Source organism: Anomaloglossus baeobatrachus, chromosome 9, assembly GCF_048569485.1.
Source record: "Anomaloglossus baeobatrachus isolate aAnoBae1 chromosome 9, aAnoBae1.hap1, whole genome shotgun sequence".
NCBI lineage: Eukaryota > Metazoa > Chordata > Amphibia > Anura > Aromobatidae > Anomaloglossus > Anomaloglossus baeobatrachus.
The window spans coordinates 2397353-2413279 of NC_134361.1; the positions used below are offsets into that span (position 1 = coordinate 2397353).

Here is a 15927-nt window from a genome sequence, read left to right on the forward strand (position 1 = left end):
ATTCAAATTCATATCCAAAAAGTTTATTTCCTGTTCCTCATGCTGGTGGGTAAAAAATAAATTATGAGCATTATTACTGATATAAAATAAAACGGAATACGGTATATCCAAGATACAGGTGAATATGGGTAAAAACTAGAAGAAGAAAATGATTACAGTCAGTACAGTGTTAATACAGAGTTAACATAGCATAACAGTATATGAGGTGCAGTTATAGTGAGGATGTAGGGGAAAGGTCACTGCAGCTGCAACACACAGAAAATCTTATCTATACAAACAAGACAGGGACGACACTAAAAGGTACAATGCATTTACTACAGTCTCCATCTAAGATTCTATCACTAACACATGTCATTTGCTTTGCTCACCGGATTACACTAGGCAGGGGGGAATGTACAGAGAGGTGAATCAGCAGGTCCTTTCCTAACAAATCCAAGGAGAAAATGGCTGCAGGCTTCTTCTCAGCTCAAGGGGGCGTTCCTTACCCAGAATACATTTAGCTTAAAGAGAAACTCAGCAATTCAAAAGAATAACAATGACCTCTAGGGGTTGTAACAGAAATTGCAATGAATGACTATTAGCAGGCTGCCATAAGGCAGAACACTCCCCGCTTGGCATCAACGGATGCCACTATTTTGTTCTTTTGGGGAAATCAGTAACACGAGTTCGGTTAGAGGCCTGAGGAACAGTTTGTTCTCCCCAAGCTTCCACACTCTGACCTCTACCTTACGTACTTTCCCATCCTTGCTGGGAAAAGGTTTGGTGACTAGGCAGAGTGGCCACTCATTCCGATGTGCTTGACTGTCTTTCACAAGTACAACATAGCAAGTTTTGACGTTTGGGTGGTCTTTCTGACACTTCGCCCCGGTTTGCAGAGTGGAGAGGTACTGCCTTTTCCATCTGTCCCAAAAGACAATGCAATGAATGACTATTAGCAGGCTGCCAAGGCAGAACACTGTGTACTGCCAAGTTTACCCCCAAAAGTAATCATACACCCCCTAAAAGAACCGCCCTTACCAGACCCCAAACAACTAGAGTTGGCAGGTGAATGGGCTCTCACACACAGATCTGTGTCGTTGTCAGGTCCCCCTGTATTTTACAGCGGTGACTACCAGATCTGTGTGTGAGAGCTGCAGTGCATCACAGCTGGAATGGCAAGGACCTGACAGCGACACATATCTCTGTGTGAGAGCCCATCCACCATCAGCACTGGCCAAATGTAGTTGTCTGGGATCTGGTGCGTGCGACTTTTTTTGGGGGAGAGGGTGATCTACTTTCTTTTGTGGTGTCTGCTTTCTTTGATGAAGAGTCCTGCTGTATTCTTTAACTTTTTTACCTTCTTTGACACTTATGGAACCACAACTAGGGTTTTGGGGTTTTTTTTTTTAAAGTAGGGTCTATATTTTAAGCATACTCAAAAATGCCCCCCAAATCCTACTAGGGCTTTTCTGGGGGAGTAGGTTTTATTTTCGGGGGAAAAGGGTATGTATAATCCTAGTCCTGCAAACCCTGGTGTCAGTGGAAGGAGCCGCTCCTCTATTCTTTTCCTGCTCGCGCAGTGTAGTGCCAATGTGTGTTAGGGTCTGAAGTAGATTACAGCAAACAAAACTGTGCTGCTGTTGCTATACAGTGTAACAAATCCCCAGCTGTGAGGACTAAAATCGCTCTCTGAAGAGGGAACATTTGTGTACGGGAACGGTGATCCGGTTTCAGACGCTATTTGTGAACACCAATAAGTCCATTCACTGACAGCAAGCAGATTATTGCTCCGATCACTCGATCCGACCGCTCCCGACTCTTAGTTTCTAAGGCTGAAGGAAGACCTTATGTCCATCTATCAATCAGCTGGATCCAACCGTTCCCGACTCTCGATCCGACTGTTCCCGACTCTCGATCCTGCCGCTCCCCACTCTCGATCCCGCCGCTCCCCACTCTCGAACCCGCCGCTCCCCACTCGCGATCCCGCCGCTCCCCACTCTCGGCACGGCCGCTCCCCACTCTCGGCACGGCCGCTCCCCACTCTCGATACGGCCGCTCCCCACTCTCGTTCCCGCCGCTCCCCACTCTCGATCCCGCCGCTCCCCACTCTCGATCCCGCCGCTCCCCACTCTCGGCACGGCCGCTCCCCACTCTCGATCCCGCCGCTCCCCACTCTCGGCCTTTTCACTACAATTTGCAGGTTGTACTTAGCCCTTGATACTTTTACTGCTGCCCTAATGGTATATCCTTGTTTCCTCCATAGGGCGGCCTGAAGAATAACAAGCATGAGTGCACGCTATCCTCCCAGGAATACGTGCATGAGCTACGCTCCAGCATAACCGACGAGAAACTGCTCAATTGTCTGGAGTCGCTGAGAGTCTCCCTAACCAGCAACCCTGTCAGGTAAGTGGAGATGATGGGAATCCTTCAGGTGACATTGCCCAGTGCTATATACGACTGGAAGGACGTTTGATTGTCTGCCTCACTTTGGTGGTGAGCTGAGGCTGCCTGCTCTGTTCTCTACACCCACAACGTCATTATAGCTATCATGTAACCATAGCCAAAAATATACAAAGCTGTCCGGCTCCCAGACCACATTGTTATAGACTACAGAGATATACAGGTATACAGAGATACATGATAAGATCCTGTCTGCAGCCACCACTAGAGGGAGCTCCCTGTATACGGAGCTACATGATAAGATCCTGTCTGCAGCCACCACTAGAGGGAGCTCCCTGTATACAGAGATACATGCTAAGATCCTGTCTGCAGCCACCACTAGGGGGAGCTCCCCATATACAGAGATACATGATAAGATCCTGTCTGCAGCCACCACTAGGGGGAGCTCCCTGTATACAGAGATACATGATAAGATCCTGTCTGCAGCCACCACTAGGGGGAGCTCCCTGTATACAGAGATACATGATAAGATCCTGTCTGCAGCCACCACTAGAGGGAGCTCCTTGTAGAGATACATGATAAGATCCTGTCTGCAGCCACCACTAGGGGAGCTCCCTGTATACAGAGATACATGATACGATCCTGTCTGCAGCCACCACTAGGGGGAGCTCCCTGTATACAGAGATACATGATAAGATCCTGTCTGCAGCCACCACTAGGGGATCTCCCTGTATACAGAGATACATGATAAGATCCTGTCTGCAGTCACCACTAGAGGGAGCTCCCTGTATACAGAGCTACATAAGATCCTGTCTGCAGCCACCACTAGAGGGAGCTCCTTGTATACAGAGATACATGATAAGATCCTGTCTGCAGCCACCACTAGGGGGAGCTCCCTGTATACAGGGACATGCAGTATACAAAGAGGACATGCAGTATACAGAGAGGACATGCAGTATACAGAGAGGACATGCAGTATACAGAGAGGACATGCAGTATACTGGACTATTGATTTATGCACAGTTTATTGAAAGATTACATATGCTTTAAGAAGTAATGACCTTAATCTGGTGTCCTGTTCACTCCAGCAATTCTGAGATGAGTGCGGCCTTCCTCCTTTCAGAGATGAGTGCGGCCTTCCTTCTTTCAGAGATGAGTGCGGCCTTCCTTCTTTCAGAGATGAGTGCGGCCTTCCTTCTTTCAGAGATGAGTGCGGCCTTCCTTCTTTCAGAGATGAGTGCGGCCTTCCTTCTTTCAGAGATGAGTGCGGCCTTCCTTCTTTCAGAGATGAGTGTCGGCCTTCCTTCTTTCTGAGATGAGTGCCGGCCTTCCTTCTTTCTGAGATGAGTGCCGGCCTTCCTTCTTTCTGAGAAGAGTGCGGTCTTCCTTCTTTCTGAGATGAGTGCGGCCTTCCTTCTTTCAGAGATGAGTGCGGCCTTCCTTCTTTCAGAGATGAGTGCGGCCTTCCTTCTTTCAGAGATGAGTGCGGCCTTCCTTCTTTCAGAGATGAGTGCCGGCCTTCCTTCTTTCTGAGATGAGTGCCGGCCTTCCTTCTTTCTGAGATGAGTGCGGCTTTCCTTCTTTCTGAGATGAGTGTCGGCCTTCCTTCTTTCTGAGATGAGTGCCGGCCTTCCTTCTTTCTGAGAAGAGTGCGGCCTTCCTTCTTTCTGAGATGAGTGCCGGCCTTCCTTCTTTCTGAGATGAGTGCGGCCTTCCTTCTTTCTGAGATGAGTGCCGGCCTTCCTTCTTTCTGAGTGTGGTTACCTTTTACCCTTGCCTGTAGAGGAGGAGCTTTACTGGTGTTCAAGTGCAGCACAGACTTATCTCAGCCAAGACACAGCCTCGATCCTCAGGCTACATACAGTCACACACAGTGACATACAGTGACTCCAGGATCCCAGCAAAGGCAATGGGTTTCCAGATCTGACATTCAGACACCGCGTGTTGTGAGGATCAGGACCACAAACTGACTGCTCACACACAATGACCAGTTTGTGGTGTTTTCTAATCTGCTTTTGCTATTGAAAACATTATTTATGAGCTCAGAAGCCTTTCAGGTGATGCGGTTTTATAAAAAGCTGATCTGCTTTTGCAGCTGACAAATGTATCCTCAAAAACCGCAGCAAATACGCTGTGTGTGAATGTGGCCTTAGATCAGGAATAGAACAGACATTTATAGGACATTTCATAACTTTCCCAAATTCCTATGAAAAATATTCATCACATTCTGCACTGACCGCTGGACCCAATTTATTAGAGATTTTAAGAGTCGCTCCATTTTATACCAACTCCATGACTCGGACTGCACAGGCCCGGTGTGCTGTGTGGATACTGTAGAGTGCCGCGCTGTTCCTTCAGTATCAGGCTCATACTGTCAGTGTGCACAGCGTCCTACGTCCCCGCAGCGTCCGCATTGTTTGTATCCGTCGTCACGCTGTAGGAAATTATCGATTCACAGTCACAGTTCGCACAGATCTTGAGAGTGGAAACATGATGAATATTCGGAGGTTGTAGTATGTTTTGTTTTAGGCTGCTTTCACACCTCCGGTTTCTGCAATGCGGCACACTCCGGCACTTTGCAGGAAAATCGCAACCGTTTTTTTTTTGCTGCCGGTTGCGATTTTCCTGCATAGACTTTAATTAGTGCCGCATTGTGCCGCATGGCCTTGCGTTCCGTCCGGTTTTTGCCGCATGCGGCAGATTTAGCCGATGCGGCGGCCGGATGGAACGTTGCCTGGCACGTTTTTTCATGCGGCAAAAAAAACCGCATTGCGCCGCATTCGGCCGATGCGGCACATTTTTCAATGCATGCCTATGGCGGCCGGATGCGGCAATAACCGCATCCGGCCTCGCATGCGGTTTTTGCCACTGCGCATGCTCAGTAGCATACCGCAAGCGGCAAAAACCGGACTGGCCGCAAAGGAAAAACTTATGCAAAGGATGCGGTGTGTTCACCGCATCCGTTACATAGCTTGCACAGCCGGATTGAGCCGCAGAGCTCAAGCCGGATGTGTGAAAGCAGCCTTAGTCAGATTTGCGTTAAGGAGTGTAAATTCTGAAATCTGCGTTAACGATTTCCCACAATGAAGTCTCGGGATCGGCGTTTGTTTCCATTTTGCTTGTACGTTATTTCCTATAATTACATCAATTAGGGTCAATTACTTGAAGTTTATTGATTGTTGTGTGAAACCAAATGATGTTAGAAAACCGCAGAATTATTAGTAATGGATTAATAACGAGGCTCAGCGCGAGCGCCGCCCAAACCTCTGATTACACACGATAGTGAGAGTAATAAGCCAGGACGGGCTCCGCTAACAGAAGAGCTTGTGGGGCAGGGGCAGTGCACATTGTGGGGGATGGCAGTGTGTGTTGTGGGGGAGGGCAGTGTGTTGTGGGGAGGGGCAGTGTGTGTTGTGGGGGAGAAGCAGTACATGTTGAGGGCAAGGAGCAGTGTGTTGTGGGGGGAGGGTCAGTGTGTTGTGGCGGAGGGGCAGTGCATGTTCTGGGGAAGTGGCAGTGCATGTAGTGGGGAAGGGGCAGTGTGTTGTGGGGGACGGGCAGTGCATGTTGTGGGGGAGGGGCAGTATGTTGTTAGGGAGGAGCAGTGTATTGTGGGGTAGGGTAGTGTGTTGTGGGTGGGGGCAGTGCATGTTGTGGGGGTGGGGCAGTGTGTTGTTGGGGAGGGGCAGTGTGTTGTTGGGGAGGAGCAGTGTATTGTGGGATAGGGGTAGTGTGCTGTGGGGGAGGAGCAGTATGTTGTTGGAGAGGAGCAGTGTATTGTGGGGTAGGGGTAGTGTGTTGTGGGTGGGGGCAGTATGTTGTTGGGGAGGAGCAGTGTATTGTGGGGTAGGGGTAGTGTGCTGTGGGGGAGGGGAAGTGCGTGCTGTGGGGGAGGGGCAGTATGTTGTTGGGGAGGAGCAGTGTATTGTGGGGTAGGGGTAGTGTGTTGTGGGTGGGGGCAGTGCATGTTGTGGGGGAGGGGCAGTGCATCTTGTGGGGGTGGGGCAGTGTTGTTGGGGAGGGGCAGTGTGTTGTTGGGGAGGAGCAGTGTATTGTGGGGGAGGGGCAGTGCATGCTGTTGGGGAGGGGCAGTATGTTGTTGGGGAGGAGCAGTGTATTGTGGGGTAGGGGTAGTGTGTTGTTGGTGGGGGCAGTGCATGTTGTGGGGGAGGGGCAGTGTGTTGTTGGGGAGGGGCAGTGTGTTGTTGGGGAGGAGCAGTGTATTGTGGGGGAGGAGCAGTGCGTGCTGTTGAAGAGGGGCAGTATGTTGTTGGGGAGGAGCAGTGTATTGTGGGGTAGGGGTAGTGTGTTGTGGGTGGGGGCAGTGCATGTTGTGGGGAAGGGGCAGTGCATGTTGTGGGGGTGGGGCAGTGTGTTGTTGGGGAGGGGCAGTGTATTGTGGGGGAGGGGCAGTGCGTGCTGTTGGGGAGGAGCAGTGTATTGTGGGGTAGGGGTAGTGTGTTGTGGGTGGGGGCAGTGCATGTTGTGGGGGAGGGGCAGTGCATGTTGTGGGGGTGGGGCAGTGTGTTGTTGGGGAGGGGCAGTGTGTTGTTGGGGAGGAGCAGTGTATTGTGGGGGAGGGGCAGTGCGTGCTGTTGGGGAGGGGCAGTATGTTGTTGGGGAGGAGCAGTGTATTGTGGGGTAGGGGTAGTGTGTTGTGGGTGGGGGCAGTGCATGTTGTGGGGGAGGGGCAGTGCATGTTGTGGGGGTGGGGCAGTGTGTTGTTGGGGAGGGGCAGTGTGTTGTTGGGGAGGAGCAGTGTATTGTGGGGGAGGGGCAGTGCGTGCTGTTGGAGAGGGGCAGTATGTTGTTGTGGAGGAGCAGTGTATTGTGGGGTAGGGGTAGTGTGTTGTGGGTGGGGGCAGTGCATGTTGTGGGGGAGGGGCAGTGCATGTTGTGGGGGTGGGGCAGTGTGTTGTTGGGGAGGGGCAGTGTGTTGGGGAGGAGCAGTGTATTGTGGGGGAGGGGCAGTGCGTGCTGTTGGAGAGGGGCAGTATGTTGTTGGGGAGGAGCAGTGTATTGTGGGGTAGGGGTAGTGTGTTGTGGGTGGGGGCAGTGCATGTTGTGGGGGAGGGGCAGTGCATGTTGTGGGGGTGGGGCAGTGTGTTGTTGGGAGGGGCAGTGTGTTGGGGAGGAGCAGTGTATTGTGGGGGAGGGGCAGTGCGTGCTGTTGGGGAGGAGCAGTGTATTGTGGGGGAGGGGCAGTGCGTGCTGTTGGAGAGGGGCAGTGTGTTGGGGAGGAGCAGTGTATTGTGGGGTAGGGGTAGTGTGTTGTGGGTGGGGGCAGTGCATGTTGTGGGGGAGGGGCAGTGCATGTTGTGGGGGTGGGGCAGTGTGTTGTTGGGGAGGGGCAGTGTGTTGGGGAGGAGCAGTGTGTTGGGGAGGAGCAGTGTATTGTGGGGGAGGGGCAGTGCGTGCTGTTGGGGAGGAGCAGTGTATTGTGGGGGAGGGGCAGTGCGTGCTGTTGGAGAGGGGCAGTGTGTTGGGGAGGAGCAGTGTATTGTGGGGTAGGGGTAGTGTGTTGTGGGTGGGGGCAGTGCATGTTGTGGGGGAGGGGCAGTGCAAGTTGTGGGGGTGGGGCAGTGCGTGCTGTTGGGGAGGGGCAGTATGTTGTGGGGGTGGGGCAGTGTGTTGTTGGGGAGGGGCAGTGTATTGTGGGGGAGGGGCAGTGCGTGCTGTTGGAGAGGGGCAGTATATTGTGGGGTAGGGTAGTGTGTTGTGGGTGGGGGCAGTGCATGTTGTGGGGGAGGGGCAGTGCATGTTGTGGGGGTGGGGCAGTGTGTTGTTGGGGAGGGGCAGTGTGTTGTTGGGGAGGGGCAGTGTATTGTGGGGGAGGGGAAGTACGTGCTGTTGGGGAGGGGCAGTATGTTGTTGGGGAGGAGCAGTGTATTGTGGGGTAGGGGTAGTGTGTTGTGGGTGGGGGCAGTGCACGTTGTTGAGTCCACCATGATATTATTGTCTCTTTGGACATTGCTGCTGAATACGATGTCACTTATTATAAGGAGGAATATAAATAAATCCAAAATGCAGCTCCATCCTATGGCGGCACACAGAGCGTCTGAGGCTCCTACATATAATGCCAGAGGTGTCACAATCGCTTCTGCAGAGGGTGCGGCCTCGACGGAGCCCGTATTGGAGGGGCCACTGATGCCAGCGCTTATTTTATCTGGACATTCAGCTGAAATGTGTGCGGCACAGAGGCGCCCGCTCCCTGCACAGCAGGACACCCCGCCAGCCGATCAGAGGCGCCCGCTCCCTGCACAGCAGGACACCCCGCCAGCCGATCAGAGGCGCCCGCTCCCTGCACAGCAGGACACGCCGACAGCCAGAGGCACCCGCTCCCTGCACAGCAGGACACTCCTCCAGCCGATCAGAGGCACCCGCTCCCTGCACAGCAGGACACCCCTCCAGCCGATCAGAGGCACCCGCTCCCTGCACAGCAGGACACCCCGCCAGCCGATCAGAGGCGCCCGCTCCCTGCACAGCAGGACACTCCTCCAGCCGATCAGAGGCACCCGCTCCCTGCACAGCAGGACACGCCGACAGCCAGAGGCACCCGCTCCCTGCACAGCAGGACACTCCTCCAGCCGATCAGAGGCACCCGCTCCCTGCACAGCAGGACACCCCTCCAGCCGATCAGAGGCACCCGCTCCCTGCACAGCAGGACACCCCGCCAGCCGATCAGAGGCGCCCGCTCCCTGCACAGCAGGACACTCCTCCAGCCGATCAGAGGCACCCGCTCCCTGCACAGCAGGACACCCCTCCAGCCGATCAGAGGCACCCGCTCCCTGCACAGCAGGACACCCCTCCAGCCGATCAGAGGCACCCGCTGCCTGCACAGCAGGACACCCCGCCAGCCGATCAGAGGCGCCCGCTCCCTGCACAGCAGGACACCCCGCCAGCCGATCAGACGCACCCGCTCCCTGCACAGCAGGACACGCCGACAGCCAGAGGCACCCGCTCCCTGCACAGCAGGACACTCCTCCAGCCGATCAGAGGCACCCGCTCCCTGCACAGCAGGACACCCCTCCAGCCGATCAGAGGCACCCGCTCCCTGCACAGCAGGACACCCCTCCAGCCGATCAGAGGCACCCGCTGCCTGCATAGTAGGACACCCCGCCAGCCGATCAGAGGTGCCCGCTCCCTGCACAGCAGGACACCCCGACAGCCGATCAGAGGCACCCACTCCCTGCACAGCAGGACACTCCTCCAGTCGATCAGAGGCACCCGCTCCCTGCACAGCAGGACACCCCTCCAGCCGATTAGAGGCACCCGCTCCCTGCATAGTAGGACACCCCGCCAGCCGATCAGAGGTGCCCGCTCCCTGCACAGCAGGACACCCCGACAGCCGATCAGAGGCACCCGCTCCCTGCACAGCAGGACACTCCTCCAGCCGATCAGAGGCACCCGCTCCCTGCACAGCAGGACACCCCTCCAGCCGATCAGAGGCACCCGCTCCCTGCACAGCAGTGCACCCCTCCAGCCAATCAGAGGTGCCCAGCGGGGTGTCGCGTCACCCATCACCCAAGAAGGTGAGAAGAACCTTTCCTTTTTAAAAAAAAAAAATGTATTATAATGTTCCCCGTCCTGACGCTCTTCTATATCAGGAGCGGGCGAGTAATACTGGAAGGGAAGCGGAAGGGGACGTTATAGCAGGATGGGGTCCAGCATGGGGGACGTATATTACTGAAAGTGGCCAGGATGGGCACATTACTCCAGAATGGGGACATTATTACATTATGGGAGGGGGCAACACATGCTTATATTTAGAATGCTGTAAGGGCTCATAATTGTGACCATCATATGGGTGGGGGCCCGGGTCCATCAGACTCCAGCCAGAGAACCTCGCACCGTATAAAGGATTTGTGACACTGGCTCATGAGATTCATGGTGGACGTCCGCTAGTATAGTAAAGTTTATCATCTGCATCTAAGCGGGACGTGCAGCGTTTCACAATTGTTTAAGGGAGCTGCTATTATTCTACCAAAATTTCACTGCGCTTGTGATCGCGGTGCTGTATTGTTCTGTGCCGGCGCCGTAATCACCGTACCCAGTATAGCTTGTATCTGCGCATGTGCTACTTCACTGCGCTTGTGATCGCGGTGCTGTATTATTCATCCGTTCTGTGCCGGCGCCGTAATCGCCGTACCCAGTATAGCTTGTATCTGCGCATGTGCTACTTCACTGCACTTGTGATCGCGGTGCTGTATTATTCATCCGTTCTGTGCCGGCGCCGTAATCGCCGTACCCAGTATAGCTTGTATCTGCGCATGTGCTACTTCACTGCTCTTGTGATCGCGGTGCTGTATTATTCATCTGTTCTGTGCCGGCGCCGTAATCGCCGTACCCAGTATAGCTTGTATCTGCGCATGTGCTACTTCACTGCTCTTGTGATCGCGGTGCTGTATTGTTCATCCGTTCTGCGCCGGCGCCGTAATCGCCGTACCCAGTATAGCTTGTATCTGCGCATGTGCTACTTCACTGCACTTGTGATCGCGGTGCTGTATTATTCATCCGTTCTGTGCCGGCGCCGTAATCGCTGTACCCAGTATAGCTTGTATCTGCGCATGTGCTACTTCACTGCACTTGTGATTGTGGTGCTGTATTATTCATCTGTTGTGTGCCGGCGCCGTAATCGCCGTACCCAGTATAGCTTGTATCTGCCCATGTGCTACTTCACTGCACTTGTGATTGTGGTGCTGTATTATTCATCCGTTCTGTGCCGGCGCCGTAATCGCCGTACCCAGTATAGCTTGTATCTGCGCATGTGCTACTTCACTGCACTTGTGATTGTGGTGCTGTATTATTCATCCGTTCTGTGCCGGCGCCGTAATCCCTGTACCCAGTATAGCTTGTATCTGCGCATGTGCTACTTCACTGCACTTGTGATCGCGGTGCTGTATTATTCATCTGTTCTGCGCAGGCGCTGTAATCGCCGTACCCAGTATAGCTTGTATCTGCGCATGTGCTACCTCACTGCGCTTGTGATCGCGGTTCTGTATTATTCAACCGTTCTGCGCAGGCACCGGAATCGCCATATCCAGTATTGCTTGTATCTGCACATGTGCTACTTCGCTGCGCTTTTGATTGCAGTTCTGTATCATTCAGAGGTTCTGTGCAGGCACCGGAAGCGCCGTACCCAGTATAGCATGAGGGAGTGCGCAGCTGCAGGAGTTCAGCATCCATGGGGATTCACACGCCATGTCTTCCACATGTTACATATATGTATAAACAGCCCCTTGTGGGCACCTAACACACTGTTCTTTCACCCCTGATGAAGCTGCTGCCTGCGGCGATACGCCTGGGTCTTTTCCCCTCACTGTCACCCCATCAGTATGATGCATCGCAGCCCTGGTCAGGACATTGTATTTATGCATAGGTCTTATTAGCAGGTGTTACTTTGGGATTCTCTTCTATGGATTTTTACACTTGCATATACAGTTAGGTCCAGAAATATTTGGACAGTGACACAATTTTCGCGAGTTAGGCTCTGCATGCCACCACATTTGATTTTAAATGAAACCTCTACAACAGAATTCAAGTGCAGATTGTAACGTTTAATTTGAAAGTTTGAACAAAAATATCTGATAGAAATTGTAGGAATTGTACACATTTCTTTACAAACACTCCACATTTTAGGAGGTCAAAAGTAATTGGACAAATAAACCAAACCCAAACAAAATATTTTTATTTTCAATATTTTGTTGCGAATCCTTTGGAGGCAATCACTGCCTTAAGTCTGGAACCCATGGACATCACCAAACGCTGTGTTTCCTCCTTCTTAATGCTTTGCCAGGCCTTTACAGCCGCAGCCTTCAGGTCTTCCTTGTTTGTGGGTCTTTCCGTCTTAAGTCTGGATTTGAGCAAGTGAAATGCATGCTCAATTGGGTTAAGATCTGGTGATTGACTTGGCCATTGCAGAATGTTCCACTTTTTTGCACTCATGAACTCCTGGGTAGCTTTGGCTGTATGCTTGGGGTCATTGTCCATCTGTACTATGAAGCGCCGTCCGATCAACTTTGCGGCATTTGGCTGAATCTGGGCTGAAAGTATATCCCGGTACACTTCAGAATTCATCCGGCTACTCTTGTCTGCTGTTATGTCATCAATAAACACAAGTGACCCAGTGCCATTGAAAGCCATGCATGCCCATGCCATCACGTTGCCTCCACCATGTTTTACAGAGGATGTGGTGTGCCTTGGATCATGTGCCGTTCCCTTTCTTCTCCAAACTTTTTTCTTCCCATCATTCTGGTACAGGTTGATCTTTGTCTCATCTGTCCATAGAATACTTTTCCAGAACTGAGCTGGCTTCATGAGGTGTTTTTCAGCAAATGTAACTCTGGCCTGTCTATTTTTGAAATTGTTGAATGGTTTGCATCTAGATGTGAACCCTTTGTATTTACTTTCATGGAGTCTTCTCTTTACTGTTGACTTAGAGACAGATACACCTACTTCACTGAGAGTGTTCTGGACTTCAGTTGATGTTGTGAATGGGTTCTTCTTCACCAAAGAAAGTATGCGGCGATCATCCACCACTGTTGTCATCCGTGGACGCCCAGGCCTTTTTGAGTTCCCAAGCTCACCAGTCAATTCCTTTTTTTTCAGAATGTACCCGATTGTTGATTTTGCTACTCCAAGCATGTCTGCTATCTCTCTGATGGATTTTTTCTTTTTTTTCAGCCTCAGGATGTTCTGCTTCACCTCAATTGAGAGTTCCTTAGACCGCATGTTGTCTGGTCACAGCAACAGCTTCCAAATGCAAAACCACACACCTGTAATCAACCCCAGACCTTTTAACTACTTCATTGATTACAGGTTAACGAGGAAGACGCCTTCAGAGTTAATTGCAGCCCTTAGAGTCCCTTGTCCAATTACTTTTGGTCCTTTGAAAAAGAGGAGGCTATGCATTACAGAGCTATGATTCCTAAACCCTTTCTCCGATTTGGATGTGAAAACTCTCATATTGCAGCTGGGAGTGTGCACTTTCAGCCCATATTATATATATAATTGTATTTCTGAACATGTTTTTGTAAACAGCTAAAATAACAAAACTTGTGTCACTGTCCAAATATTTCTGGACCTAACTGTATGCTTGTAGTATTGGACTGATGCGTGTGCAGAGTATGTATTTTTGTTTTTCTCGGTCTGACTGGAGGCTGCATCACATGCGTCACTGGCGGACACAGACAGAAGGGCCCCCTGTGCAAGGACAGTATATGGGCCCTTTACAGTCAGATAACGCATGAAAATGCACAATTCCTCCTGCTTGTAGGTGGTAATGGGACCCCTGACCTCCTGGGTGCCTGTGCGACTGCACCGATGATATGTCCGCCCCTGTGCTGTGTGCAGTAGGGGTCACCTTGATTTTAGGCCTGTTTATGTGTGTTACTCACGAAGACTTTTTTTTATATTTGCATATTGTCCGTGGGGAACTCGTTTTCTTCGGTATCTATGTAGTTGTTCACACCGTATTTATGTACATCATTGCTGTGCATCTCTGGATGTTCTCACCGATTGTCTCACCAGACGATCCTGCACCGGCAGTCTCACCAGACGATCCTGCACCGACAGTCTCACCAGACGATCCTGCACCGGCCGTCTCACCAGACGATCTTGCACCGGCCGTCTCACCAGACGATTTTGCACCGGCCGTCTCACCAGACGATCCTGCACCGGCCGTCTCACCAGACGATCCTGCACCGGCCGTCTCACCAGACGATCCTGCACCGGCCGTCTCACCAGACGATCCTGCACCGGCCGTCTCACCAGACGATCCTGCACCGGCCGTCTCACCAGACGATCCTGCACCGGCCGTCTCACCAGACGATCCTGCACCGGCCGTCTCACCAGACGATTCTGCACCGGCCGTCTCACCAGACGATCCTGCACCGGCCGTCTCACCAGACGATCCTGCACCGGCCGTCTCACCAGACAATCCTGCACCGGCCACCAGACAATCCTGCACCAGCCGTCTCACCAGACGTCTCACCAGACGATCCTGCACCGGCCGTCTCACCAGACGATCCTGCACCGGCCGTCTCACCAGACGATCCTGCACCGGCCGTCTCACCAGACGATCCTGCACCGGCCGTCTCACCAGACGATCCTGCACCGGCCGTCTCACCAGACGATCCTGCACCGGCCGTCTCACCAGACGATCCTGCACCGGCCGTCTCACCAGACGATCCTGCACCGGCCGTCTCACCAGACGATCCTGCACCGGCCGTCTCACCAGACGATCCTGCACCAGCCATCTCACCAGACGATCCTGCACCGGCCGTCTCACCAGACAATCCTGCACCGGCCGTCTCACCAGACGATCCTGCACCGGCCCACACTATCTCTCTTCAGATGATTCTGATTCCAGAGCCTTGCAGACAATAATGCTCCTCTACATCAGTTTTGCTGCAAGAAGATAACATGATCTTTATGAATTTTGCTGGGCTGAATCCAAAAATCACATCCATTTCTTCCAGTCATCTCCATTTTTTCATCGAAATGCTTTTTACTAAGGAAGTCTTATAGAAATGCAGCATTATATATAATTATATTATTTACATATGCTGAATGCGCAAAAAGAAATGCTGACTCTGCAATTGGTACAACGAATAGGAAGACGGATAATAAGGAGATAACAACTGCCGAGGTCAGAATATTATGGCTATATAAGCAGTGTGAAAACCATCAGCATACAGTCATTCAAGAGGCTTACAAGTCGCAGAAAGCTAATTCTGGTTACAGATGTTTGTTGGCCACGGCATGTAACGCTCGAAGAGCTGGTGGTCGGGAAGAACGATCCTGATGTTTTCTGTTACAATTGTGATTATTAAAACATCCGACTATTAACTGTTATATTGTAATTGATCCAGAGCATCTAAAATACGGACATTTACACGTACACAGCTACTGCTCTCCTGGTGAGATGATAGACTCACTTTTGCATGAAACAAATATATTCGGTGTTGTTATTGCTACATTGTTACCCTGATATTCGACTTTACAACGTTTACTCAAACATTTCTCATTTAGGAACACATTTGATGTATTGCAGATTTATATTAATAAAATCAGCAGAAATCCTGAGGACAGCAGAATGTTTTCTCCAAACATGTGGGAGGGGGTTATTAATCGTGCAGTTACGAGACATCGGCGCAGATGAGAGCGGTTACCTATAGAATGGTCGCACTATATGGATTACTGGGATTATGTTCTCATTCACTGGGGAAACAACCCACCAAAGAAAGCCAAGGAAAGCCAAAGATAGCCAAGGAAAGCCAAATAAAGCCAAGGAAAGCCAAATAAAGCCAAGGAAAGCCAAATAAAGCCAAGGAAAGCCAAAAAAAGCCAAGGAAAGCCAAGGAAAGCCAAGAAAAGCCAAAAAAAGCCAAGGAAAGACAAATAAAGCCAAGGAAAGCCAAAAAAGCCAAGGAAAGCCAAGGAAAGCCAAGAAAAGCCAAGGAAAGCCAAATAAAGCCAAGAAAAGCCAAAGAAAGCCAAGGAAAGCCAAAAAAAGCCAAGAAAGCCAAAAAAAGCTAAAAAAAAGCC

The 15927-nt window shown here is 51.6% G+C and overlaps 1 protein-coding gene across 6 annotated transcripts in view; it reads left to right on the plus strand.

Moving 5' to 3' along the window:
- Nucleotides 1–15927, plus strand: part of DIAPH2 (diaphanous related formin 2) — a 1791241-nt gene that overhangs the window by 196727 nt on the left and 1578587 nt on the right. For all 6 annotated transcript variants that reach the window (XR_012725273.1, XR_012725274.1, XM_075323052.1 and 3 more), the window contains one exon: nucleotides 2243–2382. Coding sequence is in view for 4 of the 6 variants with exons in the window: in XM_075323052.1 (XP_075179167.1) it covers nucleotides 2243–2382 (140 nt within the window). In the remaining 2 variants the exon portion in view is untranslated. The remainder of the gene's footprint in view (nucleotides 1–2242; nucleotides 2383–15927) is intronic.